This window comes from Apteryx mantelli, chromosome 24, assembly GCF_036417845.1.
Source record: "Apteryx mantelli isolate bAptMan1 chromosome 24, bAptMan1.hap1, whole genome shotgun sequence".
Taxonomy (NCBI): domain Eukaryota; kingdom Metazoa; phylum Chordata; class Aves; order Apterygiformes; family Apterygidae; genus Apteryx; species Apteryx mantelli.
In genome coordinates this window covers 7131753-7157781 of record NC_090001.1, presented here as the reverse complement: position 1 = coordinate 7157781, position 26029 = coordinate 7131753, and the positions used below count along the sequence as shown (strand labels likewise).

The 26029-nt window shown below is 52.7% G+C and overlaps 1 protein-coding gene and 1 pseudogene across 1 annotated transcript; one reads left to right on the top strand and one right to left on the bottom strand.

Annotated features, from left to right (window-relative positions):
* Positions 1-2257: 2257 nt before the first annotated feature.
* LOC136994129 (olfactory receptor 14C36-like) lies at positions 2258-3238 on the bottom strand (annotated as a pseudogene).
* A 17373-nt stretch (positions 3239-20611) lies between these two features.
* Positions 20612-21388, top strand: LOC136994128 (olfactory receptor 14J1-like; the record flags this gene model as incomplete). The annotated part of the gene is made up of 1 exon (XM_067310377.1): positions 20612-21388. A coding segment is annotated over one exon (777 nt), but the record flags the coding sequence as incomplete, so codon positions are not given.
* Between the last annotated feature and the right edge of the window lie 4641 nt (positions 21389-26029).

The following is a 26029-nucleotide window of genomic DNA, read 5'->3' as shown; positions in this document are numbered from 1 at the left end:
TTGCCTCGCGTCCTGTCTCTGGGCACCACTGGAAGGAGTCTGGTCCCATCCTCTTGACACCCTCCCTTCAGATGCTTGTACACATTAATAAGATCCCCTCTCAGCCTTCTCTTCTCCAAGCTAAAGAGGCCAAGCTCTCTCAGCCTTGCCTCATAAGAGAGATTCCCCAGTCCCCTAATCATCTTTGTAGCCCTTCACTGGACTTGCTCCAGTTGTGCCACATCCCTCTTGTACTGGGGAGCCCAGAACTGGAGACAGTACTCCAGGTGTGGCCTCAGCAGGGCTGAGGAGAGGGGGAAGATCACCTCCTTCGACCTGCTGGCAACACTCTTCCTGATGCACCCCAGGATACCATTGGCCTTCTTGGCCACAAGGGCACATTGCTGCCTCATGCTTAACTTGGTGTCCACCAGCACTCCCAGGTCCTTCTCCACAGAGCTGCTTTCCAGCAGGTCAATCCCCAGACTCTTTGCCATTCTCATTTTCTATCTCTGAATGCCACCCTGCTCTTCTCCTGAGACATCCCTGCTCCCCAGAGAGACTTTCCCCGGGGGAGTGTGTCCATGCTGGCCTGCCTGGCCATTCCTGCACCCCTCCCTGGTGCTCCCCGTGGGGCCTTGGGATGGTGGTGCTGCTTTGCAGAGGGAGTGGGTTGTGGGACCATGGGGTCGTAGGGTGGCTCCTGACTCCGCACAGGCCATGCTGGTTGGGGTGGGAAGCAGACCCGGCCAAAGAGGGCTCACCACTGCTGACACTGCTGGCATGTGTCTGCCCTCATGGACTGTGGTCAGGGTGAGCCCAGGGCGTTTGCAATGGCAGGAGATGTTTTCGGGTGTGCGCTAGCTCCGGCCTGTGGTGTTTCACTGGGGGTACATGAATTATTCTCCAGTGCCCCTTCCCTGGGCCTCCTGGGTCCCCACTGCCTCTCCAGGATTGCAGAGCCCTCCTTTCCCTAGGCATACATGGATTTAGTGCTGTGTTGTTGTGTGACTCTACCATGGACTGTCCCTTGTTTGGTGAGGCTCCACTCACTGCTCACCCCCAGGCCCACTATGTCTCTGGAGATCCCCTGAGCTCTCCTGGGGTCTCGGGTTCTCTTCCAGAGGGATGGGCAGCTGTCATCAGCACTGTCACCTGTGTAGCAGCCCAAGTACGCAATTCAGAGACCATTCAGTATCTCCACTGGCAGTAATCACCGAGAAATGAACCCTGAATGCAGCCCTTGGTCCCTGAAAGATCACACTGGGACTCTGAGCTCGTCCCCCGGAGCCCATGGAGTGCACAGGCAGAGCAGCAGGCCCTTTTATGGTGCAATCCCTTGGGTGTATTTTTGACTCCAGCTTCTGAAGAAAGGCCAGACTTCAGGCACATCACAGAGGAGATCCCATTTTTATTACAGGAATGTTATTCTGGAGGCCAGGTCTGGCATGAGAGTGCCCATTGCCTGGTCCTGCCTGAACTTACAGGACATATGCACATGGAAACACAACCCTACCACCACCAGGTTATGAGAACTCCTGGCCCATATACCGAGAATAGGGCACAGAAGGACAGCATGGAAATGAAGAGAACAACTCTAAAAAGAGAAAGTCCTGCTGCTGTTGGTGGACATGTCTCAGGAAAGCTGCAGCCACCACCCAAAGGCTGCAGTGAGGAAATGCCTGCTGTGGCAGCAGGGGGATGGTCCTGAGGAACACAGGGTCTGTCCCCACAAGCTGCTGCCTGACTCCCCTGCCCTCTGCTTCCCCTCCACTTGTAGTGTTGGAGCACTGGAGAGGGAAGGGACCAGCCCAAGGTGACAACTGGCTGCCACCCTCGCAGGAGAGGGGTGTGAGATCACACCTTGACAAGGGCCAGGGAAGCTGAGCTCTCCTAATGGACATGGGAGCCATGGACTCACCCCATCTGCATTTGTCTGAGCCTCACTCTGTCCCCTGAGCTCCCTTGGTGTCAGTGCAAAAGAGACTCTGTAAAGGGAAACTCTCCTCATTGCACTGAAGGCCTCTCAGGGAGCTCAGACTAGTGGGCTCTGAGATTCCCCCATCACTGCTGATGAAGGGGGAAGCCTGGCTTCCTGCTTCTACACGGTCTCTCGGTCAGATTCAAACGAGAGATTCCTGAGGACAAGTGGAATGAATGAAACCTTTTTGTCTTTTGAGAGGAATGTAACAGAGGAAAGTAAAGAAAGAAAGAAGTGAACAACACATAGGTTTGAGGCCAAATACCCTGGGAATGATGAGTGGCTGCACTGGGAGAGTTATTGGTGCTGACACTGTACCCTTTGAACGAGTTTCCTCAAGGCATCTTTGAGCTCCTTGTTCCTCATGCTGTAGATGAGGGGGTTCACTGCTGGAGGCACCACCGAGTACAGAACAGCCACCACCAGATCCAGAAGTGGGGAGGAGAGGGAAGGGGGCTTCAGGTAGGCAACTGCAAGAGTGCTGACAAACAGGGAGACCACGGCCAGGTGAGGGAGGCACATGGAGAAGGCTTTGTGCCGGCCCTGCTCAGAGGGGATCCTCAGCACAGCAGTGAAGATCTGCACGTAGGACAGCACAATGAAAACAAAACAACCAAAGACTAAACAAAGACTAGTCACAACAACCCCAAGTTCCCTGAGGTAGGTGTCTGAGCAGGAGAGCTTGAAGATCTGGGCCATTTCACAGAAGAACTGCTCCACAACATTGCCTTGGCACAGTGGTATGGAAAATGTGTTAGCAGTGTGCAGGAGACCATAGAGGAAACCAGTGATCCAGGCAGCTGCTGCCATTTTGACACAAGCTCTGCTGCTCATGATGGTCCCGTAGTGCAGGGGTCTGCAGATGGCCACGTAGCGGTCATAGGCCATGACAGTGAGAACAGAATATTCTGCTGAGAACAAGAAGAGAAGCAGAAAGACCTGTGCAGCACATCCTGAGTAGGAAATGGTCCTGGTGTTCCAGAGGGCATTGGCCATAGATTTGGGGACAGTGACAGAGATGGAACCAATGTCGAGGAGGGAGAGGTTGAGGAGGAAGAAGTACATGGGGGTGTGGAGGCGGTGGTCACAGGCTACAGCTGTGATGATGAGGCCATTGCCCAGGAGGGCAGCCAGGTAGATGCTCAGAAACAGTGAGAAGTGCAAGAGCTGCAGCTCCTGTGTGTCCGTGAGCGCCAGGAGGAGGAACTCATTGAAGGAGCTGCTGTTGGACATTTGTTCACCCTGGGCATGTGGGACTGTTCAAGGAGCAAAAGACATTGGGAAGTTAGGAGACACTTTTCAAGCAAAAAAAAACCCAAAATGTTCCAGTTCTCATACAACGCCCCATATTGCATCTCTCTTTGCTGAGAGGAGCTCTGTGCAGCTCCCTTGCTTGAGCTCCACTTTGCACTGCCTGAGTGTGCTGTGAGGAGCAGCGGCCTCTGCCCATGGGCTCCAGAGGAGTCCATCCTGCTGTAAAGTGGTGGGAAGGAGGGAATGGAGTTGACTAGCTCTGACATACAGAACTTCTGCCAGGTGAAGTCCACTCCTCATGTGGAAGGCCTTTTTGGCATCTTCACCACCAGTTCTAAAGAAGGAGGTTTCGAGGAACAGAGTGTTAGGGATTTTTTAAAATTGCTTTTTTTTCTTTTTGATGTCCTTGTTACTCCTGGGGAGTGTTCCTCAAAGGTAGAAATCTTTGGGCTTTCTCCTGAGTCCTGAGAGGAAAGGATTCACTCTCACTTGGTGCAGAGTGAGGACAGCTAGTCTGTTAGCCTTGATCCCAGCTGTCCTGTGTTCCCACCTCTTTGAGCTGGAGGATGGTCACACTCGTATACTGCCTTACAAAGAAACAAGCCCCTGCTGAGAGCACAGGAGTCCAGTTTCAAGGTGCAGATGTCCAACGTTCTCTCCCTTTCTCAGAGCACCAGAGGGAGGTCTCCACGCTCCCTTTCTAGCCAAGGACACACAGGGCTCTTTTCAGCTGCCCCTGTACAGCTGCCCACCACCATTTCCATACTCTTCGCATCTCTGCAGCTTCTTCATGGGTCTCTCGAACATCACAGAGATGCTATGAGACAGCTGTGCCCTTCTGGAGGGCAGCTCTCAGCCTGGCAGGACGCCACAGGGAAACAGTCAAATGTCCTAAAGATGGTCTGTCCTTAAGGAAAAGTCTGCTCTTTTCCCAGCCCCACGGACTGCATTTCCTGGAGCCCCACAGGTTGGAAGGGGGCTGGGGCAACCTCACTCCCATGCAGACCCCACTGTTGCACAACTTACAGGGCAGGTGTCTGAACTGCAGCTGAACCCCCCCAACCCCAGGGAGCCTGAGAGAAGAGCAGGAGCAGCACGGACAGGAGGGCAAACAACGAGCAACATCAACATCCTGCTGCCAAGGGAGGCAAGGAGACAGAGACAGACGGGTACTCAGGAAAGGCTTCATGTTACCCAGCTGGACATGCCACCTCAAAGACAGCAACATTGCAGGGCAGTTGCTCTCAGCCCCTTTTTTGGGCAGCACGAAATGGGCCCGTGGCAGGAGAGATGCACCTCTCCTCTGCCGCAAGTCTGGCTGCAGAAGAAGTGGCTTATGCCCCAGACTCCACTGCTGTCAGGGCAGAGGCTCTGCTGGATGGGAGAGGAGATGTGGGGGGCTTGCTCAGAGGAAGAAGTTGTCTGCGTCAGAGGGACTGCCCATGACTTGCCCAAATCCACCCTCCCATGATGATTCTCTTTGTTGCTCTCATTCCCTGCCCATCTCTGCTGCCTGGAGCTGTCCCTGCTGGGAGCTCATTCTCTGCCCCAATGACTTTTCCCAGTCAGTGCGCACAGACCCCATCCCACCCTGTGGGTGTTCAGTTCTGCCCGACAGAAACCTCCTGGCTCAGGGCGCTGGGCAAGGGCATCTCTGTGCATGCAGGTCCTAAGGAGCAGGTCAGATAAAGCCCGAGGAGGCCATAAAGGTGATACTGGTGCTGTCTGTAGGCTGAGGTGGGGCTGAAGGGGTTTGCTGAGGTTTCTCACAAACCTACTGACTCTGAGAGTGAAGGCTTAGGAGTCGCAGTCCCTTGCCAAACCAGAAAACTCTCCTCTTTTCTCCCTGCCAAAATAAGGAAACTGAAAGTGTAGATGCCAGAAGGAAAGCTCTTTCCCTTTCGAATAGTCGTTTTTTCACCTTGCTCTAGAAAAGACCCCTCAAATATGCTCTGTGCAGGAGCTAGAGCTGTGAGCAGCCCTCACCCATGCAGCACCCTCTCAATGGGAGAATGAACCTGCCCTGCTGGGGGTCGATCCTCCTACCCAGAGCTTCTCCCCGCTGCACCGTGAGGAATTCCCCGGGCAGGCTGAGTGCTGACCCTTGCAGGCAGCAGAGTCACTGCCCCAGGCACATGGCACCCTGGGGCAGAGGGACACTGCTCTGAATTATGGTGCCGATGCAGTCCTGGGTGCACTCCCTGGCTTCACACGCCTGCAGTGTCCCTGGGAGAAGGTAGCAGCATGTCCTGTCCCTCTGACAGTGTGGCTGGGAATCCCTGCTCTGAAGCACCTCCTCCTCCTCTGTTCTCAAGAAGCCAGGTGAGACATCCTAAAAAAACTATCAGTCACGAGATGAGATGGGTTTAGAAGACCTCTCCAAGAACCCCAGGAGTATTGCTCTACAGGCAGAGACTCACCGTGTTAAGGGCTGTGAAGATTTCTCCCACAAGAGCTCTCCTCTCCTCTGTCCTCCCACTCCACACTGCCTTCCACATCTCTCCGTCTTCTCTCATCTTATGTCAGCAAGAGCAGGCGGTACCTGGAGCCCTGCTGCTCTTTGCAGAGGAGCTGCTCCTGGACAGAGCTGTCTCTCAGCAGTGCTGCCAGGTTGCCATGAGCTCCCTCCATCCCAGGAGCCTGGCCCCACTTGGGAACAGTGGCCCAGCTGAAAGTAGGACTTCATTTCTCCTTTGTACTCCCTCCTCCTGGGAGATGTTCACTGAGGCAGACTAAAGTAATCATGCAGATCTCTACATTGCAAACAGCTGATGTAATTCAGTGCACACACTTGATTTAATGCCATGACAATAGGCCTGCAGGGCCATGTCCGATGCTTGGGGTGTCCAGCACAACCACATGTCTCTAGCAGGTACAGCGTGGGACCTATAGGAAAACCATGCCCTTTTGGAGTGGTTGCTGGGCAAGTGTCCCAGGGCCTCTCAGGTTTCCTACCTGTGCCCAAATAACTGAATGCCACCACTACCTTGAGGCAAACTCCATCACGTCTACATCCAACTGTCCTGCATAGATGGGAGGCCCATCACACCACGGTCTCCACTCTTCAGTGGCACCTTGTCCTTCCTGGAGACTGGTTCACCTTTGTCACAGGCCCCATAGTGCTACAAGTCAGCTCAGGCAGCAGACTCCTTTCCTGCCATTGCTGCACAGCCCAGCTCTGTTGGAACCTCATTTCACCATTCCATTGCCTCCTGCTAGCTATGCCAGCTTGCCTCTGCTCTGAAGTGGAGCCATTGCACACATGGTGTCCTTTGCTCTTGGCAACAGGTTTCACCACAACCAATCTGTGCTCTGTGTCTCAGCTGAGGCTCTGCAGCCCAAGTATACACAAGTGCATGCAGCCTGGGGCACAGACAGGAGCAGATGGAGATGCACAAGCTGTCCCAGCACTACAGCATTGCTGGGATTGCTGAGATGTGCTGGGATCACTCATGTGACTGGAGGGCTGTAAAAGCAGGGTCCAAGATCTTCAGGAAAGAGTATGAGGGAAGATGAGGAGGGAGGATGGCCTTTGTGTGAAGGGCCAGCTCTGATGTATGGAGCTCTTCCATGGGATGGTCAGGGGTTGAGTGAGCGCTTGTGGGAGAGCATGAGAGGAAGGGTGACATTGTAAGCACCTGATCAGGGTGAGGAAGTGGACACAGGCTCCCTTAAGCAACCTGAGGAAGTCTGTGCATCACAGGCTCCGGTTCTTATCAGGAGACCTTTTTCTCCCTGACATTCACTGGACGGCCAAACAGCAGAGTGCTTAAAGAGTCCAGGAGGTTTCTGGAGGGTGTCAGGGACAACTTCTTAGCACAGCTGCACGACGGGCCCAGAAGGGTGATGCATTCCTGGATGTGGAAATTACAAGCAAGGAGGAACTGATCAGGCATGGGATAGTCAGTGTCTGCCTTGCCTAAGGTGACCATGAAAAAGTGGAGTGCCAGATCCTGAAGGGAGTGAGGCAGAACTGTAGCAGAGTACAGACCGTGGACTTCAGAGGAGCAGACTTGGGCCTCTCCAAGGGACTGGTGGGGAGTGCCATGGGAGACATCTCTAAAGGATCTCTGGAAAAGCAGGAGGCCTTCAAGGACAGCACCTGCCAAGCACAGGAATGGTTCATAGCACTACTCAGTAAAACTAGGAGGCATATCAGAGGACTACCTTGACTAAACAGGGAACTCGTGCCTGAGCTCCAGGGCAATAAGGCAGCGTATGGGAAGGGGAAGGAGGGAGAGGCTGCGAAGGAGGAATTTAGAAATATTGTCCAGTGACATAGGCATGGTGTTAGGGAAGCTAAAGCACCCCTAGTGTTAACACTTGTGGTGGATGTCAAGGGCATGAAGATGAGCTGCTACTGCTGCCGTAAGAATAAAAAGGAGAAGGTGGGCTGACTGCTGAATGGGGCAGGGACTCTAGTAACAGCAGATGCAGATAGGTCTGAAGAAATCAATGCGTGGTTAGCTTCAGTTTTCACAAACAAGGTCTCCCCGCTGTTGTGCCTTGAGTCACGACTCCTGAGGAGAAAAGCAAGCAAGAGTGGATGAGGGTTAGTGAGGCATTACTTGTGAGAACTCAAACTATACAAGTCAATGGGGTTGGATCGGCTGCAGAAGAGGATGCTGTGAGAGCTCACTGCTGTCACTACAAGGCCACTCGCTATCATCTTTGAAAGGTTGTGGAGATGGGGAGAGGTCCCAATGACCGGAGAAGGGCAAATGTTACATCCATCTTCAAAAAAGGCCAGCAGGACAACCCGGGAGCTGCAGGCAGTTCAGCCTCACTTTGGTGAGGAGTGTGTCATGGAGTGAATCCTCTTGCATGACATTTCTGGGCACATGAGGGAGACGAAGGTGATTGATAGGGAATGGTCAGCATGGATTTACCCAGGGTAAATTGTGCCTCACCATCCTGATTGCCTTCTATGATTAAAGAACTGTATTTGTGGATGTAGAATAGTAAATGTCTTTTACCTAGACTTTAGCAAGGTGTTTGACACTCTCTCCCACAATATTCCTGTATGCAAGTTAGAACGTTGCAGTCTAGAGGGGTAGACAACCAGGTGGGTAGAAAGCTGCTTGGATGATGAGGCTCAGAGGGCAGTGGTGAATGGGTAGTGCTCTTGCTAGAGGCCAGAGAGAAGTGGAGCACCACTGACCTCTCCAGGAGCCTGTCCTGTTTACCATCTTGCTTAGTGACATGGAGGAGACAATGCTCATTGTGCTTGTAGATGACCCCAGACTGGAGGTGGAGGGGACCAGCCATATGCTCGAGAGCTGCTATTCAGAGGGACATGGGCAGGCAGGAGGAATGGGCTGTGGAAGTAGGCCAGCTTACTTGTCCTGCTCCAGGCAGAATTACTCAGGTGCAGGGCTTCTTGGCAGGAATGCCCAGCACAGCCCTGATCAATCCTTTGCTTCACTTTAAGTTTCCTTTCTTTTTTCTTTGCCCCCTTTTGCCTCTTTTACCATCCTGATCCCTTCCAATGCAATCAGCCCACCCCTTCATATTCCTTCCCCATTGGCACTGCTTTCCTTTTTTTGAAAGAGAAGAGCTTCAGTCCAGAAGGCCCTTGAGAAACTTGGGTGATTCAGGCAACAGATACCTGCTGAAGTGTCTAGTCCTGCACCTGGTGGGGAATAACCACGTGCACGAGGAGAGGTTGGGGGACCTGGGCTTCTTTGTCCTGCTGAAGTGGAGACAAAGGGCAGGAGAGTAGTGGCCTGTGACTGCTTGAAAGGTGGTTTCAGAGATGGCAGAGCCTTTCTTGGTAGTGGGAAACAGCATGAGAAGGGGAAAGAGGCACAAAGAGCAGCTAGAGAGGTTCAGGCTGGACTTCAGGAAAAGGGAATGTCCCTTGAAGGGGAGTGCTGTGGTGCTACAAGTCACCCAGAGGGAGTCTGTGATCAGCCCTTGGCTTTGTGTTTCAAGGCAAAAGCAAGTGAGGACAGAGAGACATCAGTGGAGGTGGGGAGATCCTGGGGAAAGAGCAAGGTGGGGAAGCAGGTTGGGTGTCTACAGGCTGCAGGGAAATAGGCGCAGGCATGGGACAGTGTAGGACAGCCTGGGGTGGAGATGGTCGAAGGCACTGCCAAGGCTGAAAGGACCCAACAGAACTGAGGTCTTTGTCCCCTTAGCTATGGCTGTTGTCTCTGCCACCAAGGCCTAGGAGAAGATGCTGTTTCACTGAGGCAAACAGTGGCCTTGCTGCCTCCTTGTCCCTGCAGAGCCCAAGAGGTGCCATATTGTTGTCCTGCACCCGGTGTTGCACACCTGACACCCTCACACTGCCCCAGAAAGAGCCCTGAGCAAAGCGTGAGGGAAAGGTTCACCCTACCCAGGGGCTGCCTGTGGGGCTTGGCTGAGCTGCTTGATCAAACACATCAAGGGTGACTTGGCACCAGAGCCACCTGCACATTGCCTTTGCCTACCTGCAATCAGGGCCTCCAGCTTTCTGCTTTGATCAGCCCCTGGGGAGGCTCTGTGAGTAATGGCCCTCAGGGGGACCCATTAACACTCCCAGAAAACTTGGTGTTTGCATCTGGCTTTAACTTCTTGAGAGCTTTGTTCAATCTCCTCTCAGAATCTGACGTGCATGGACTCAGCACCAAATACACCTGAGGGGTCATTAAAATGCCCAAAGCCCTAAGGAGCCATGTCACTCCCCCTAATTTTCTTCAGTTCGTCGGTTCTTGTGTGGCTAATCAGAGAGGTTTCAGGAGTGTATTTACAAGAGGAAGATTTCAATGAGCACCTGAAAAAGAGAGGATTTTAAAGTTTTTTATTATTCTTAACCTATAGAATAAGTGATATCCACATTCTCCAATTCATACTGATCCAGAGGGTCTCCTAATGAAGTCTAGAGATGTGGGAAAAGCAGTATTTTTGATATGTCATGTACGAACAGCCTTGCTCCTCACCTCCCCAGCCCTGCCATTTCCCTCATCAGCCACTGGGGACCTACCTCACTCCTGTTAAAACCTAACCTTTTTCCACTGGAGTCTGTAGCTGGATGTTACAGCTCCTACGCACCAATTCCCATCTGCTTGCCTTCGAGAACACCTTGCACACACAGGAGGATTTTTCTTAATTGCAAACAAACAAAAGATGATACAGATTAATAAAAAGTCAAATACACTCCTCTACTGTATGTTAAGTGCAAGCTGCCTCCAGTGAGGGTCACTTTCCACAAGGAATAACCTTCCTTGAAATGTTTTTGACCAATAGATAGGGACAGATAGATAGAAACACAGGTAAGGAGTTGTCTCAGGAGACAATCAGACTCCGCAAAAGATGAGGCAAGTTTCAGACTTCCTGAGGCTCAGAGCAGCAACTGGAGAGTTGAGAGGTGTCTGATGGATAAAGAGCAAGGGGAGGAGGAAGACTATGGAAAGTGCCTATGTCCAGAGAGTCTGATGCAAAGGGGACTTTAGAAATGATCGCTTCAATCAGGACAGGTGAAAATACGTGAAAGATTAGTGAGATTATGTCCACAGCATAATAGGCAGAGCAGTGCTAATGCAAGGCCGGGGCAGATCAATATTTCTTCTCCTGAGATTCATTCCTGAAATTTTCCATTATTTTTTCATGGGAGACTGTTGACATGGTTGGGGCATGTGCATGTGAGGTCACTCCTGCCCTAGCACCTGATAGACTGGCAGCAGGCCCATGGCTTGGATGCTGATGGTGAGGTTGCTTGTATGTGATCAGCTGAACCTGGGGGTCCTGGCTGCAGATGCTAGCAAGAATTTCAGGAACTGCAGGCCTCAGCCAACGTAGTGACACACTGCAAAATGTGCTCAGCTGAGATGGACACCTGAACTGCCAGGTTAGAAAGGATTCCCTTAGGGAAGAGAGGAGCCTGTGGAAAGGTGAGGACCATCATACCAAGGGGGCTTGCAGAGTTATTTGCATAAAACAACTCCAACTTTGCAAGCTGATTCTGAACTGTGACCCTTTAAGTATTTCTTGCCGACTTACAGGAAAGCGCTTGAGCATCAGGCAATGATTCTCAGGGTCCAAAAGCAATGTTGTGACTAGCTTCATTTTCAGCACAAAAAATAAGCTCTGAGCCCTTGAAACGTCACTCACTGTAGTATGTGCCTCTGGGAGAAGTTGTTTCAAGGAGCCAATCATTTTCTGAAGAAATACTTTGTCTTTAGAATTCCTCCTTATTTGCCCATTTCAAAAGGTAACGACTGAGGCACTGCCACTTGCAAGAGGATCTCCGAGCGCTCCGTCAGGAGAAAACCATTTCCTTGTTATGTCAGAGAAAAAAGTCCCACCTTGTCAAAACTGCTCTCTGTGGTCTCCTCCTGGATGTCATCCCCTGGATGCTCCTTTCAGGGCCCAGGGCAGTGTGCAGTGTGTGGGTTGCAGCAGAGATGCCCAAGGAGAGAGCCCTTTGTCAGGCAGAGCTCAGGACCCTGCTCCACCCTTATTTCACTGGATTGGGGAGTTATGTGGATGGCAGAGAAGCTGGAGTGCCATGGTCAGGAGGTCTGGTGCCACGGTAGGTTCCTTGGTCCCCTCTGCCCAGCATCCCTCTGCAGCTCCGAGAGGCTCCGGTCTCCCGCAGGTCCTCTCTGAGAGCTTCCAGGCCCAAGCAGGTGCCTCGGAGACACCGAGGCCTCTCCAGGTGCCACTGGATGCTTATGGTTAGGTGCCTGAGCTCTGCCTCAATAGGTAAAGAACTATTTTCAACATTAAAAAACAAATATGAGCGCCTTTTCATCAGCTGAAATGATTGAAGAATTTTAATAAAATGTCGTTTTTTTTCCCATGATGACATAATGGAAATTTCCAGGAAGGGTACGAATCTCAGGAGAAGAACTACTGGTCTCCCCCTGAACTTACATTACCACTGTTCTGTCTGGTATGCTGTGTATATAATCTCACACATCTTTCACATGTCTCCACATATCCTCTTTGCATCGGACTATGTGGACACAGGCACTTCCCCTTGTGTTCCAGTTTTCCTCCTCCCTTTCTCTTTATTCCTTTAGAGACCTCTCCTCTCTCTAGGTGCTGCTCTCAGCTTCAGGGAGTGTAAAGCTTGCCTCATCTTTCCGGAGACCTATTGTCTCTTTAGCCAGCTCCTTCATGGTGTTTCTTTCTATCCTTTCCTATCTCTTTGTCAAGAGCTTTTCAAGGCAGGTTATTCCTTGTACACTGTGGCCCTCACTGGAGGCAGCTTGGATTTAGCACCCAGTTAAAGAAGGTATTTCATCTTTTATTAAGCTGTGCCATGTTTTATTTTTGTTTGATCACATCGGAGACAAACCCTTCTGTGTCTATTTGCAGCTAGCTCTCGAAGGAAAGCAGGTGGGAATTGGTGCATAGGAGCTGTAAAATTTACCTGTAGACCTCTGTGGAGAAAGGTTAGATGTATGCCCCAGGTGGCTGATGAGAGAAATGACAGGGCTGGGGAGATGGGGAGGATTGCTGTCTGACCTCAAGGGTGCTGGTTTTCCTGCATGTCTGGACTTCATTGGAAGACACTCACTATGAGTTGGAGAATGTGGATATCATTTATTCTGTAGGCTGAAAAATAAGGAAAACTTTAAAAGCAGAAATACTTTCTGTTTTTTTTTTTTTTTGAGGTGCTCATTGAAGTCTTCCTCTTGTAAAGACATTCCTGAAAACTCTCCAATTAGCCCACATGAGAGCTGAAGAACTGAAGGAAATTACGGGGAGAGACAGGGCTTGTTAGGGCTTTTTGCATTTTAATGACCCCTCGGGTCTATTTCCTACTGAGCTCCTGAACCTCAGATTCTGAGAGGAGATTGAACAAACCTCTCAAGAAGTTGAATTCAGAAACAAATCCCAAAGTTTCCTGAAGCTTTGATGGGTCCCCCTGAGGGCCATTACTGACAAACCCTGCCCAGGGGCTGATGAGAGCAGAAAGTTGGAGGCCCTGGTTGCAGGTAGGTAAAGGAAATGTGCAGGTGGCTCTGATGCCAGGAAAACCTGGATGTGTTTTATTAAGCAGAATGGCCAAGCCCCCACAAGTCCCTCGGCAGGATGATGCTTTGCTCAGGGCTCTTTGTGGGGACAGTGTGAGGGTGGGGGTGTGCAAGGCCGAGGGCAGGACAATGATACGACACCTCCTGGGTCCGCAGAGATGAGGAGGCAACTAGGCCCCAGTGCCCTAAGGAAACGGCATCTTCCTGTAGGCCTTGGTGGCAGAGGCACTAGCCATAGCCAAGAGGATAAAGGCCTCAGTTCTGGTGGAGGCTTTCAGCCTTGGCAGTGCCCTCAGCTGTCTCCACCGCAGGCTGTCCTATGCTGTCCAACTCCTGCATCTGTTCCCCCGAAGCCTGTAGACACCTGCTCTGCTTCCCCACCTTGATCTCACCCTGAGATCTTCCCACTCTTTCCCCCCACTTGTTTTTCATTCAAACACAAAGCCAGGGGCTCACCACAGACTCTCTTTGGGCGTCCTGTTGACCCACAGCACAAGTGACATTTAGTTTTCCAGAAGTTCAGTGTGAACCAATCAAGCTGCATATTTTGGCTCTTTCTCCTTCTCATGTTATTTCCTACTCCCCAGAAAAGCTCCATCACCTCTGAAATCACCCTTCAAGCAGTCACAGGCTGCTGCTGTACTGCCCGTAGCCTCCACTTCCCCAGGCTAAAGAAGGCCAGGTCCCTCAGCCTCCCTCTACAGGTCATGTGCTGCAGGCAACACGCCCCATCTTGGCAGACCTCCTCTGGACCCTCTCCACGTCCTCCCCATTCCTCCACCACTGGGCATCCCACACATGATTCCAGATGTGGCCATGCCAGAGCTGAGTCAACGGGGGATAATAGCTGTCCTTGCCTGGGTGGCCAGATGCTTCCTAATGCAGCCCCATATGCAGCTGTCCTGATCTGTGGTGAGCATGCACCACAGGCTCATATGGCATCCCTCATAATGTCCAGGCCCTTGTCCTCAGGGTCACTCCTCTGATGGTCTGGGAAAGCCAAATGAAGGTAAAAAGTAAGCAAAACTGGAGCCAGGGGGAACAGGGTAAACAGAGGTGGGCTATTTGTATGGGAGGCCATGTGTGTGATAAAAGCAAAGGACTTGGAAGGGGGAAAGAGGAAAAGAGAAAAGAAAAGGTGAAATGAAGACTATGAAGAGAGCTGTTTGTGGGTACCTGCCACACAGTCCTACATCTGAGCAACGGTGACTGGAAAAGAACAAGACAGCAGCGTGTGCTTTGACCATATTGTTTCTGGCTTACTTCCATGGTCACGGGGAACCTGAGGGCTTTCCCTACCATCAAGAAGGGAAGATGCGAGGTGGAAGGAAATGCAAAATCATCCAGGCAGGAAGGGGCATGGGGAAGTGTCTAGGCCAACCTCCTGCTCACAGCAGGGTCAGCTATCAGGTCCGACCAGGTGGCTCATGGCTTTATTGAGTTAGGGGTGAAAACCTGCAAGGGAGGAGATGGCACAGCATCTCTGGGAAATCTGCCTGTGACTGCAAGGCAGGAAAGGGAGAGTCAGATACCGGTATAGAGAGACACTAAAGGTTTGTGAGGGGTTAAACAAAGTAGGTTTAATGAAGGACTTATACTCTAAACTGTGTGGGGAGGCCAGGGCACTGCTTGGAGGGGTCACTGATGGGCAGATGCTGGACACAGGGCTGAGACACCCAGGTGGGGCTTACTTGGTGTATCCTAAAGGCTCCTTAGAGCTAGTTCCTTATCTCCACTATGCAAAGCTTGAGTCGTTACTGGCTGTGAAGCAGCTGGACATTGTTGACAAAAGGGAATAGGCATGTCCAGCCCTGAGCGGCTTTGGTCAGTGTGTACAGAGCACACTCCAGGGCTGTGATAGCGTACTCTGCTGCTCCCCTGACTCCTCAACAGATCTCCTGCAGCGGTTCTCACTTCACTGCCCCAGGTTTTGCCTATCTGGATGAAAAAAAAATTTCCTTATACCCATGCTGAACCTCTCTTGTTTCAACTAATGGTCATTGATCCTCATTCTTCCATCGATCACAACAGTGAGGAGCATCATGTTGTAAGGCACAGGTACTGCAGGCTGTGAGAAGGGCCCATTCTGGAGAGGTAGCCATTCATAATTAAGCTTTGAACTGAAAACCTTTCAGGCCCAAGAGGCAACCTCACACCACTGGGAGGGGCTGGCTCTGGGGATGCCATGTGTGGTGCTAACCCACATGCGGAAAAGGAATTCAGGAGTGCAAGAATCGCAGTAGCTATCGCCAGAGAGGACAGAATCACCAAACCATTCCAGTTGGAAGGGACCTCGGGAGGTCTCTAGTCCAGCCTCCTGCTCTACTCAAGATCAGCACTGAATTCACACTAAGTTCCTCTGGGCTTTGTCCAACAGCATGCTGAAAGCCTCCAAGAACAGGGAGTCGAAAAGATCTCTGGACCCCACTTCAAATACTTTGTTATCCTCATTGATGTTTCTCCCTTAAATCCAATTCAGGCTGCACTGGAGTTGGCTTATAACCATTCTAGCTGCACTTGTGTCAGCTAATAACCTCTCATTCTCCTGCCCTGAATCTCTGTAAAGAGCCAGGTTCTTTATCGGCGGTAACTGTTAGAGAATATCGGACTGAAGCTGTCTAGAATTAATCGCTTAGCATAACTTCCTTAGCACTAGTAGCTAAATTTGCTGAAGCCTTATGCCTCAAGCTGTGAATTTTTACCTAGATAAGTAAAAGGGGGACCCAGGGCCGGTTCAAGCTGGAGAGATAAAGAAGTTACACGGACAGCAGGACTATATAGGAATTTATGGGAGGAATACAGGAACGTTGTCAGAGTATGCAGGGATGCGACGAGGAAGGCTAAGACCCCTTTGGAGTTAAATCTGGCAAGAGATGTCAAGGACAAAAAGAAGGGCTTCTTCAAAGACATCAGTAGCAAAGGGAAGACTAGGGAAAATGTGGGCCCTTTGCTGAATGGGGTGGGTGCCCTGGTGATGAAGGATGCAGAGAAGGCAGAGTTACTGAATGCCTTCTTTGCTTCAGTCTTTACTGCTCAGGCCAGCCCTCAGGAGCGGCGGATACCCCAGAAGGCTGTGCTGCCAGAGAGACCTGGACAGGCTGGAGAGGTGGGCGGAGAGGAACCTCATGAAGTTCAACAAAGGCAAGTGCAGGGTCCTGCACCTAGGGAGGAACAACCCCATGCACCAGTACAGGCTGGGGGCTGAACTGCTGGAAAGTAGCTCTGTGGAGAAGGACCTGGGAGTGCTGGTGGACACCAAGTTAAGCATGAGGCAGCAATGTGCCCTTGTGGCCAAGAAGGCCAATGGTATCCTGGGTTACATCACGAAGAGTGCTGCCAGCAGGTCGACGGAGGGGATCCTCCCCCTCTCCTCAGCCCTGCTGAGGCCACAGCTGCAGTACTGTGTCCAGTTCTGGGCTCCCCAGTACAAGAGGGATGTGGCACTACTGGAGCAAGTCCAGCAGAGGGCTACAAAGATGATGAGGGGACTGGAGCATCTCTCTTATGAGGAAAGGCTGAGAGAGCTGGGCCTGTTTAGCCTGGAGAAGAGAAGACTGAGAGGGGATCTTATCAATGTGTACAAGTATCTGAAGGGAGGGTGTCAAGAGGAGGGAGTCAGACTCTTTTCAGTGGTGCCCAGCGACAGGACGCGAGGCAACGGGCACAAACTGAAACACAGACAGTTCCATCTGAACATGAGGAAAAACTTCTTCACTGTAAGGGTGACAGAGCACTGGAACAGGTTGCCCAGAGAGGTTGTGGAGTCTCCTTCTCTGGAGATATTCAAAAGCCGCCTGGACGCGATCCTGTGCAAGGTGCTCTAGGTGACCCTGCTTGAGGAGGAGGGTTGGACTAGATGATCTCCAGAGGTCCCTTCCAACCTCAAACGTTCTGTGATTCTCTGATTCTGTGAAACCCCAGGAATCTGACATAGCCCTGCCAGCCTATTTCTGTCATTAAATGAAGTGTCTGCACTGAATTACATCAGCTGTTTACAGTGTAGGGATCTGCTTGTGCCTCAGCTTCATGAGTGGAGCTCTAGCAGTATGAGGCATCTCGTGTCATTTCAGATGACCAAAGAAATTCCCTATGTGGCTCCCAGCTGAGGCTCTAGAAGGACATGGGTCTCACACTTGCTCCATCACAGCAAGCAAACACATGCTTTGGACCACCTCTGTCTACTCAAATGTCACCAGGTTTTTGTGTGCCAACAACTGACTCCCACCCTCCATCTCTATTGGTTACAGTGGGAGCTTAGACAAGGAGCTTGCACGAAGACGTCTATGTTGTGCTCACTACAGGTTGAGAAAGGGGAATCCCACCTCCTGTGTGTTTGTGGAGTTCATGGGAGAGAGCTGAATCCCACTCCATCCCAGGGACTTCTACACAGGCATGAGCTGCCCAGATGGACTCACCTGAATCAATACCTGAACCATGGGAAAATGAACTCTTTTCTTGTTCCTGTCTAGGTGTGCTGTGTAGTCAAGAGCTGGGAATAGGGTCTTCCAGAGTGGGACGTTTCCATGTGTCCTAGATGACCATCCTCTGATGCAACAAATAGTCATGCTGAAATCAGTGTCTCTGCATGGCTGAGAGAGGGACTCTAGCTCATTATTGTCATCTACTTTAGTGAACGTGTCCCAGGAGGAAGGAGCACAAGGGACAGAGAAATTCACGCCTTCAGCTGGGCCTCTGCTCCTAAGCGGGGCCGGGCTCCTGGGACAGAGGGAGCTCATGGCAACGTGGCAGCACTGCTGGGAGACAACTCTTTGCAGGAGCAGCTCCCCTGTCAAGAGCAGCAGGGCTGTGGGCACTGCCTGCTCTTGCTGACATCCATGAGAGAAGGCAGAGAGAAGTGAAAGGGATTGTGGAGTGGGAGGCCAGAGGAGAGCTCCTTGTGGGAGGAATCTTCACAGCCCTTTGCACGGTAAGCCTCTGGCTGCAGGGCAATGCTAGTGCTGTTGCTGGAGGGGTCTTCTAAACCCAGCCCACAACGGAGAGTTTTCTTGAGGCTTGCTCTCCTGGCTTCCCCAGAGTGGAGGAGGGCATTCCCTGCCACAGCATGCCAGGGACAGGGTGTCCTGCTGCCTTCTGCCAGGGAGAGCTGCATGGGTGTGAAGCCAGGGTGTGCCACAGGTCTAGCCAGGGCTGTCATTCAGAGCAGAGTTCCTGCACCCCAGGGTGCTGTGTGTCCCGGGCAGTGAGTCTGCTGCCTGCGAGGCTCAGCACTCAGCCTGCCCAGCAAACTCCCCACAGCGCTGCGGGGAGAAGCTCTGGGTGGGAGGAGAGAGCCCGTCAGGGCAGGTTGAGTGTGTTGTGGAGAGGGTGGTGCGTGGGTCAGGGCTGCTCACAGCTCCAGCTCACCTTGAGGACATTTCTGGAGGGCACTTTTCAAAAGGAAGGTCAAGGCAGGGGCTACTTGAAAGGGAAGGAGCTTTCCTTCTAGGCTGTGTGCTTTGAGTTCCCTAATGTGGGGAGAGGGAAAAGCAGGAAAGAGTTTTGTGCTTTGGGAAGGAACTGAGACTCTCAACCCTTCCCTCTCAGAGATCACACGGTCTGTGAGAAAGCTCAGCAAACCCCTTCATCCCCTCCTCAGCCTACAGACAGCACCAGCATCCCCTTTATGGCCTTGTCAGGGATTTTCTGACCTGCTCCTCAGGACCTTTGAGCACAGCAGTGCCTCTGCCCAGCGCCCTGTCCCGGTAGGTTTCTGTTGGGCAGAACTGAGCGTGCAGAGGGTGGGATGGGGTCTGTGAGCACCAGCAGGGAAAAGACATTGGAATAGAGAAGGAGCTGCCAGCAGGGAGAGCTCCAGGCAGCGAGATGGGCAGGGAATGAGAGGGAGCTGCAAAGAGAATCACTGTGGGAGGAAGGATTTGGGCAAGTGATGGTCAGTCCCTATGATGCAGACACCTTCCTCTGAGCCAGTCCCCTGTGTCTCTGCTGATGAGCAGACAGTATATTGGTGTGAGGAGAGGGTCTATCGCATTGGAACGGAGACATCCAGCAAGGGTGGGGCACCCGCTGCCTTCACGTGAGAGTTTCCCTGCCTTGCTGGAATGGGAGCTGGTGTGGCTGCTTCAGATACAAACACCTGTGTTCAGGAGGGCAAGGCTGGGGGAGATGAATGCCTCACAAGGATCTTTCCTTTCCAAGGCACCTGGCAGGAGAGCTTGTCAGAGTCCAATTCTCCCTGACCAGGTTCTTTTAGCTATTCCACACATGGATGGTGTAATGTTTAATATTAAATCTTACTTCTTTGAAGATATTGGACGTTACACAGGATTTTTGATTTAGCAGAGTGACACAGCAATATGCTGAAATCACAATACAAGTGTGAGTTACACTTAGCAAAATAGAGCAATTGCAATATCAGTTCAATCACAATACCAGTGTGATCCCCATTACTGGTCTCTATCCTGTGCTCACCATCACAACGCTGGGCATCCCCAGACACCGGGAAGGAAGACATGGGATGAAACCGGCTCGATCCCATTGCTCTCTTCCAGGTTCTTTTGCTAGTTGTTCAGTTTTTATACTCTGTGATGGGCTGAGCCATGAATACACTCCCCCCCCCCCCCCCATGCTGGTCTGGCTAACTCAGGGAGACATTCACACTCTTTTGATGAACTCAGGGGAAAACATTGACACCAGCTGATCCACTCAGTTGGGGTGTAGTCACTTGATCCACTCAACTGACATAGCTGTTTATCTAAAACCAAGGTTACCCTCCAGTCGTGGTCCCCTTTGCGGTGAGATAAGTCTGCTTCCTGTGCAACAGCTGTGGTCAGTGACAACCTACCTTATCCCCTGAGCTTCATGGGCACATGCCCCTTGCCCATCTCCCCCGAGCCTTCTTCCATTGTAGGGGTTTTGTGGTCGGTCCAAGTGCTATATTCCTCTCTCCTTCTGGTAAACAGAAAATATTCCCACTGAGTCACCGGACTGAGTCTCCTTAGCTCAGCTCATGGAGCCCAAACCCCTCCTATCCCCACCAAAGAACTGGAAATGGTTGTCACCTTCCTCCATTTACACCCCCCTGCAGAGCAGCACTGACTCCTCTGGAAATCGTTAGCAGAGGCCCCTGCTCTGCATGGCACACTCAGCCAGCACAAAGCGGAGCTCGAGCCGGGGAGCTGAACGAAGGTAAAGGAGAGAGGAAAAGTGGGAGGTTCTGTGAGGAAGGCAAAGGGTTTGTCTCCCAGAAGACTGCTCTAATTTGTCCCTGTCTTTTCCCTCTTGGACAGGCCCCCATGCCCAGCGTCAGCAAATGTCCAACAGCAGCTCCTTCAATGAGTTCCTCCTCCAGGCATTTGCAGATACGCGGCAGCTGCAGCATTTGCACTTCTGGCTCTTCCTGGGCATCTACCTGGCTGCCCTCCTGGGCAATGGCCTCATCATCACAGCTGTAGCCTGTGACCACCGCCTCCACACCCCCATGTACTTCTTCCTCCTCAACCTCTCCCTCCTTGACCTTGGCACCATCTCTGCCACTGTCCCCAAATCCATGGCCAATTCCCTGAGCAACACCAGGGCCATTTCCTACTGGGAATGTGCTGCACAGGTTTTTCATTTTTACTTTCTCATCGCAACTGAGTATTTCGTTCTCACTGTCATGGCCTATGACCGCTTTCTTGCCATCTGCAGACCCCTGCACTACGGGACCATCATGAGCAGCAGAGCTTGTGTCAAAATGGCAGCAGCTGCCTGGGCCAGTGGTTTTCTCTATGGTCTCCTGCACACTGCTAACACATTTTCCATACCACTCTGCCAAGGCAATGTCCTGGAGCAGTTCTTCTGTGAAATTCCCCACATCCTCAAGCTCTCCTGCTCAGGCGCCTACCTCAGGGAAGTTGGGCTTGTTGTGTTTAGTGCCTGTTTAGCCTTTGGGTGTTTCGTTTTCATTGTGCTGTCCTATGTGCAGATCTTCACAGTTGTGCTGAGGATCCCCTCTGAGCAGGGCCGGCACAAAGCCTTCTCCATGTGCCTGCCTCACCTGGCCGTGGTCTCCCTGTTTGTCAGTACTGGCTTGTTTGCCTACCTGAAGCCCCCCTCCCTCTCCTCCCCAGCTCTGGATCTGGTGGTGGCTGTTCTGTACACAGTGGTGCCTCCAACAGTGAACCCCCTCATCTACAGCATGAGGAACAAGGAGCTCAAGGACGCACTGAAGAAACTGGTTCAACTGCTACTACTTCAGCAGCAATAAGCTGCCCATCTCTCCTCACAAGGGATTTCTAGTTTACCTCGGGCAAATCTTGTGCTTTGGGCATTCTCGCTGTGATCATCACGTTTCTGCAGAAGTGTTGGAATTCATCCCACTTGCTTACAGGTACGAAGCCAGTCTGTCTGACCCAGAAGTCTTCTGTAAATGTGTCTGTCACTGTGTCAGAGCTGGCCTCTCTCTAATAAAAGGGGATTTCCTCAGGGCACTGCTTGAAGGTTGGGCTCTCCTTCAAAAGCTGGAGCCAAGAATGTGCTCAAGGGCTTTCTCCCTGAAAGGGCCTGTTGCTTTTCTGGGGATCTGCATTCAGCTCTCACTTGTGGGTGCCCAGTGCTCCTGGAGATGGTAAATGGTCAAGCAGTATGTGCCATATGGCAAGGCTGGACACTGATGCCTGTCCTTCTCGAAGGGTGTATGGATCCATCAGGAGAGCATAGGGCATCTCCAAGGGCACCATGTGCCTCAGGGTGGCCAGTGAATGGAGCTTCACAAAATCCAGTGGATTCATCCAAAGATAAAGGGCTAAACGCATGAATGTCCAGGCTAGTGAGAGCTCTGCAATCCCACGAGAGGCGTTGGGGACCCAGGAGGCCCAGGGAAGGGAGCCTGGAGAGTGGTCCACATCACCTTCAACAAAAAGCCATGGGCTTTCTGTAGTGACAGACCTGAACACAGCCTGAGCCATTTGACATGCCCTGCAATTGCTCAGAGCATCGTCCAGGCCCACAGAGGCCTCAGCAGGGGGTTGGGGTCCATTCCAGCTTGGAGGCTGATGGGGCAGCTGACACACACACCCCTGCACCTCTCCCCCCCTACCCCGAGCTGTTGTGCCTGCACGGGGGGGCTGTGGCTGTGGTGTGAGTGCCCAGAGCTCTGCAGCACCCTGTTGTGGGCACTGCTGCGGGGCCACCGCCAGCCTGGGCTGCTCTGCTGGGTGGGCTGGGGAGAGGGCTGGGGAGGTGGGGAGAGCCGGGGAGGACTGGCCTGGGCTGGGCTGGTAAGGGCCCAAGAGAAGGAAATGCCAATGTTAGCTCAGCTGTATGAACAGGCAGGGTGAGGACACACACTGGTGGGTTTGTGGTGCAGAGCCAGGGCTTGTGTCTGACCATTTGCTGATGATACAAACCTGGGAGGAGCAGCTCATAGCCCAGAAGGCTGTGCTGCCATTCAGAGGGACCTGGACAGGCTGGAGAGGTGGGCGGAGAGGAACCTCATGAAGTTCAACAAAGGGAAGTGCAGGGTCATGCACCTGGGGAATGACCCCATGCAGCAGTACAGGCTGGGGGTTGACGTGCTGGAAAGCAGCTGTGTGGAGAAGGACCTGGGAGTGCTGGTGGACACCAAGTTAAGCATGAGGCAGCAAAGTGTCCTTGTGGCCAAGAAGGCCAATGGTATCCTGGGGATCATCAGGAAGAGTGTTGCCAGCAGGTCGAGGGAGGTGATTCTCCCCCTCTCCTCAGCCCTGCTGAGGCCACACCTGGAGTACTGTGCCCACGTCTGGGCTCCCCAGTACAAGAGAGACATGGAGCTCCTGGGGCGAGTCCAGCAGATGGGCTCCTAAGATGATGAAGGGACTGGAGCGTCTCTCTTATGAGGAAAGGCTGAGAGAGCTGGGCCTGTTTAGCCTAGCGAAGAGAAGGCTGAGAGGGGATCTTATCAATGTGTACAAATATCTGAAGGGAGGGTGTCAAAAGGATGGGGCCAGACTCTTTTCAGTGTTGCCCAGAGACAGGACGCGAGGCAACGGGCACAAATTGAAACACAGACAGTTCCATCTGAACATGAGGAAATACTTTTTCACTGTGAGGGTGACAGAGCACTAGAACAGGTTGCCCAGAGAGGTTGTGGAGTCTCCTTCTCTGGAGATATTCAAAAGCCGCCTGGACGCAATCCTGTGCAAGGTGCTCTAGGTGACGCTGCTTGAGCAGGGGGATTGGACTAGATGATCTCCAGAGGTCCCTGCCAACCTCAACCATTCTGTGATTCTGCGATTCCATGAGGGGAACCAAGACATGCTGGGCGCAGAAGAGAGGAGGCTGGTCTGTGCCCTTGGTTGCAGGGACTGAGCAGGAAGGTGTCCCCAGGCATTCGTCACAGACCAGCCTCTCACATTGGTTGTTTCCAGCCCTGGCCGTGCACCCCAGGTTTCTGGGTGTGTTTTGCTGCGTGCCCAGCTCCGTCCTGCTGGGATCAGTGCCTGTATTGAGGGGAAGGGCCAGCCCTGCCCTGCCAGCCCTCTCTCCCAGCCCAGACCCTGGCAAACCTCAGAGGATGGCTGTGTGCTAACCCCTACGTGGGACACGGCTGGGGCTGTGCAGGGCCCAGGCACTGGGGGAGGCTGCCAAAGCAGGAGAGCAGAGAGGGGACAGGGCACCGAGGGCTGTTGTGGGCACTGTGGTGGGGGGATGGTTCCCCAGCCCTGAACGCACCTTGCCCTGTGCAGTGCCTGCCCAGCGGGGCCGTGGGGCCATGTGCAGGGCAGTGAGGCTGGGCCAGTGCAAGGGCAGGGCACAGATGGGAGCCCCGATGCTCCTCACCACTCCAGTCCAAAGAGGAACTCTCAGGAGAGCTCTCCCAGCCCTGCCCCACGAGCTCTTGTGCCTGCTCCAGCCACGCCAGAGCAGAGGCCGAGGACCAAGAGGTCCCTCCGGCAAAGCTGTGCCAGCCTCAGGGAGCTGCCCTGAGCACCGAGACAGGCAGAGCGCCCTTCCTGTATGTCCCTGTCCTGCTGGGAGGGTGGCAGGGGCACCAGGGAAATGGCCCACTTCTGCCTGGGTTCAGTGTGGGACTTTTGCATGTGAGGTGAACGCGACAGCTGCTACCCTGCAGAAACACCAGCTACACCCTCCTGCTGCAGCCCCCACTGCCCTCCTGCCCATGTACCTGCTGACCTGCCCCCACCCCTCACTGCCCCAGCTCCTGTCCCCTCTCCCCACGCTGCAGGAACCAGCAGTGCAGCAGGAGCTGGCACAGTCCCGCAGCCCCTGCCCGGCCCCTGGCCCTCCCCACCTCCTCCTGAAACATTGCATCCATCTTCAAGAAGGATAAGAAAGAGGATCTGGGGAACGAGGGCTGATCAGCATCACATCAGTCCCTGGGAAGCAAATCTTCTGAGAAGCTTCTTCCAGTCACATGAAGGGATTGGGAAAATCCAGCATGAAGCCATCGAGTCAAATTGTGTCTGAGCAAACTGACTGCTTTCTGTGATGGGATGACTGGCTGTGTGGACCAGTACAGAGCATGTTGTACACCCTGAAATGTTGGAAGGCCTTTGACATGGTCTTCCCTAGCACCTTTGTAGCCAAACTGGGGAGATGGAGAATGGAGGAGTAAGCAATGGCATGTGGGGGAAACTAGCTGGAGGCTGCCTGCCTTGAAGGGTGGAGAACAGCGGTACAAAATCCAAATGACTAATGGTTACAAGTGACGTTCTTCAGAGGTCAACACTGGAGCCAATGCCATTTGTCTTTGTGAAAGACTAAGATGGTGGGATGGAGTGCACTCTCAGCCAGTTCATGAACGATACCCACCTGGGAGGAGTGGTTGACATGCTGGAGGGCAGGGCTGCTCAGCTGAGGGGCAGTGACAGCCTGGTGATAGGGGCTGAAAGGGACACGGGGAGTTCAAGCAAGTCCTGTCCCTGGGATGAAATAACCTCGTGCAGCAGGGCAAGCTGGGGCAGACTGGCTGGAGAGCAGCTTTGCAGGAAAGGATTGGGGTGTTCTGGTGTTCAGCAAGTTGACAAGAAGTCAACAGGGTGCTCCTGTAGCAAAGACGGCCATCGTTATCGTGGATTTGTATCAGCAAGAGTACAGACAAATAAAAGGGCAAGTGCAGTGGGACAGATGAAATACCCTGGCAGCCAAAACCGAAAAGAAGCAAAAGAAAGGGCAGGCTACTACTGTACTGCCCTTAGCTTCTACTTCACCAGGATAATGTAGCCCAGGTCCCTCAGCCTCCCTCTACAGGTCATGTGCTGCAGGCAACAAGCACCATCTTGGCAGACCTCCTCTGCACCCTCTCCACGTCCTCCCCATTCCTCCAGCACTGGGCATCCCACACTGGGACACATGATTCCAGATGTGGCCACGCCAGAGCTGAGTCGAGGGGGGATAGTAACTGTCCTTGTCTGGGTGGCCAGACGCTTCCTCATGCAGCCCCGTATGCAGCTGGCCTCATCTGTGGTGAGCACCCACCACAGGCTCATATGGCATCCCTCGTAATGTCCAGGCCCTTCTCCTCAGGGTCACTCCCCCAAGGCAGCACCTGCCACTTCCCCTTGCACAACTCCAGCAGGCTTCCGTTGGCCTCATCTCCAAGCTTCTCCAGCTCCCTCTCCACGCAAGCTCCTTTCTGTCAGCTCTGAATGTGTGCGTGCAGATGCCTCTTCCCATCTTGCCAGGCCTCTCACAGGAGAACAGCATGACAAACTGCAGGACACTACAGATAATAAAGGGGGTAGTATTTTAAAGGAAGTGCTGGCAATGGTGGAAATGAGCATGGCAACCATCTCGGAGAAGGCAAAGGAAGGTACAAAGGCAGCAAAAGCAGGGTCAATGGGGACAGGGTAAAAAGAGGTGGTCTGACTGCATGGGAGGAGATCAGGGTGGTAAAGGAGAAGAGCTT